This window comes from Pyxicephalus adspersus, chromosome 4 (assembly GCF_032062135.1).
Source record: "Pyxicephalus adspersus chromosome 4, UCB_Pads_2.0, whole genome shotgun sequence".
In the NCBI taxonomy this organism is placed as follows: domain Eukaryota; kingdom Metazoa; phylum Chordata; class Amphibia; order Anura; family Pyxicephalidae; genus Pyxicephalus; species Pyxicephalus adspersus.
Window position 1 is genome coordinate 152,008,898 of NC_092861.1, and position 1,083 is coordinate 152,009,980.

General features: G+C 46.2%; 1 protein-coding gene across 1 annotated transcript in view; it reads left to right on the plus strand.

Moving 5' to 3' along the window:
• Window positions 1-1,083, plus strand: part of KCNK17 (potassium two pore domain channel subfamily K member 17) — a gene marked incomplete at its 3' end in the record, with an annotated part of 19,752 nt that extends 18,669 nt beyond the window's left edge. Inside the window, 1 exon segment of the mRNA XM_072410003.1 lies at window positions 873-1,083. Coding sequence (XP_072266104.1) covers window positions 873-1,083 — 211 coding nt within the window.

Genomic DNA, 1,083 nt, shown 5'->3' on the forward strand with positions numbered 1-1,083 from the left:
ATTTGAGTGTCATCAGCATACAGATGTAAGCCAAAGGAGGATATGAGACTACCAAGAGAGGAGGTGTACAGAGAAAAGAACACCGGTCCAAGGACTGACCCTTGGGGAACACCAACATGGAGGAGAGTGGGAGAGGAGGAATTACCATTGAAAGAAACTTGAAAGGAGCGGTCAGACAGATAGCAAGCAAACCAAGAGAGAGCAGTGTCACAGATACCAATGGAGCCATGATTTGTATTAGAAGGGGGAGATAACAGTGTCAGAGGAAAGGAGAAGGAGAAGGAGCAGGGAAATCTGGGGATCGGGTAAAGGGGGAAAAAGAGGGCCGATCTCACTGTGCATGCATGAGATTGGAATCTCTTTCCCCTTAGTGAAGGAAAATGCCCTTTATGCCTGAGATCGGACATGCGCAGATGGAGCAGCCAAAAGCTTCCCAGAATGCATGACGTCTATACCCCGAGAGGCTCTGCGCTACCATTCAATTCTGATCGCCTAATAATGGCATCTGAGTGATGCACTTAAAAAAAAGAAGATTTTTACTTTATATAAACTAAAAACATTGAGTTTAGGTCCGCTTTAAATATGCCTCGTAGGCATGTGATAAGTACATGTGAACATGGATGTGAGTGTCCTTAAAGTCTCATACAATGTTGCCCATGCGTAGCTGTACATCTCCACAAAGACGTAAAGGACACTCACTGCCCTGGGCGCTCCGTGGACAAAGGGAGAGGCACACGAGTGGACCGCTAATAGCTACATAACATGTTCATGGTTGGGGAACTTGTGGGTTAGTTGGTTGCGTTTGCTCAGAATACTCCTCCCCAATAGGAAACCCTTTTACCAAAAAATAAAGATGATAATTCTTTTTTCAGGAAGAATCCCCGACAAGCAATACCCCGAATGGTACAGGAACGTGGTGTCGCTGTGGATTCTGTTTGGCATGGCATGGTTGGCGCTGGTCATCAATCTGTGCATTAACCTCCTGCAGAAATTTAAAAACGTTGACAAGTGTTGCGGAACGAAGCAAACCTACCCAGTGGACCAGGAACTGATAGAGATCACCCAGAATGGCCACTCAGGGCT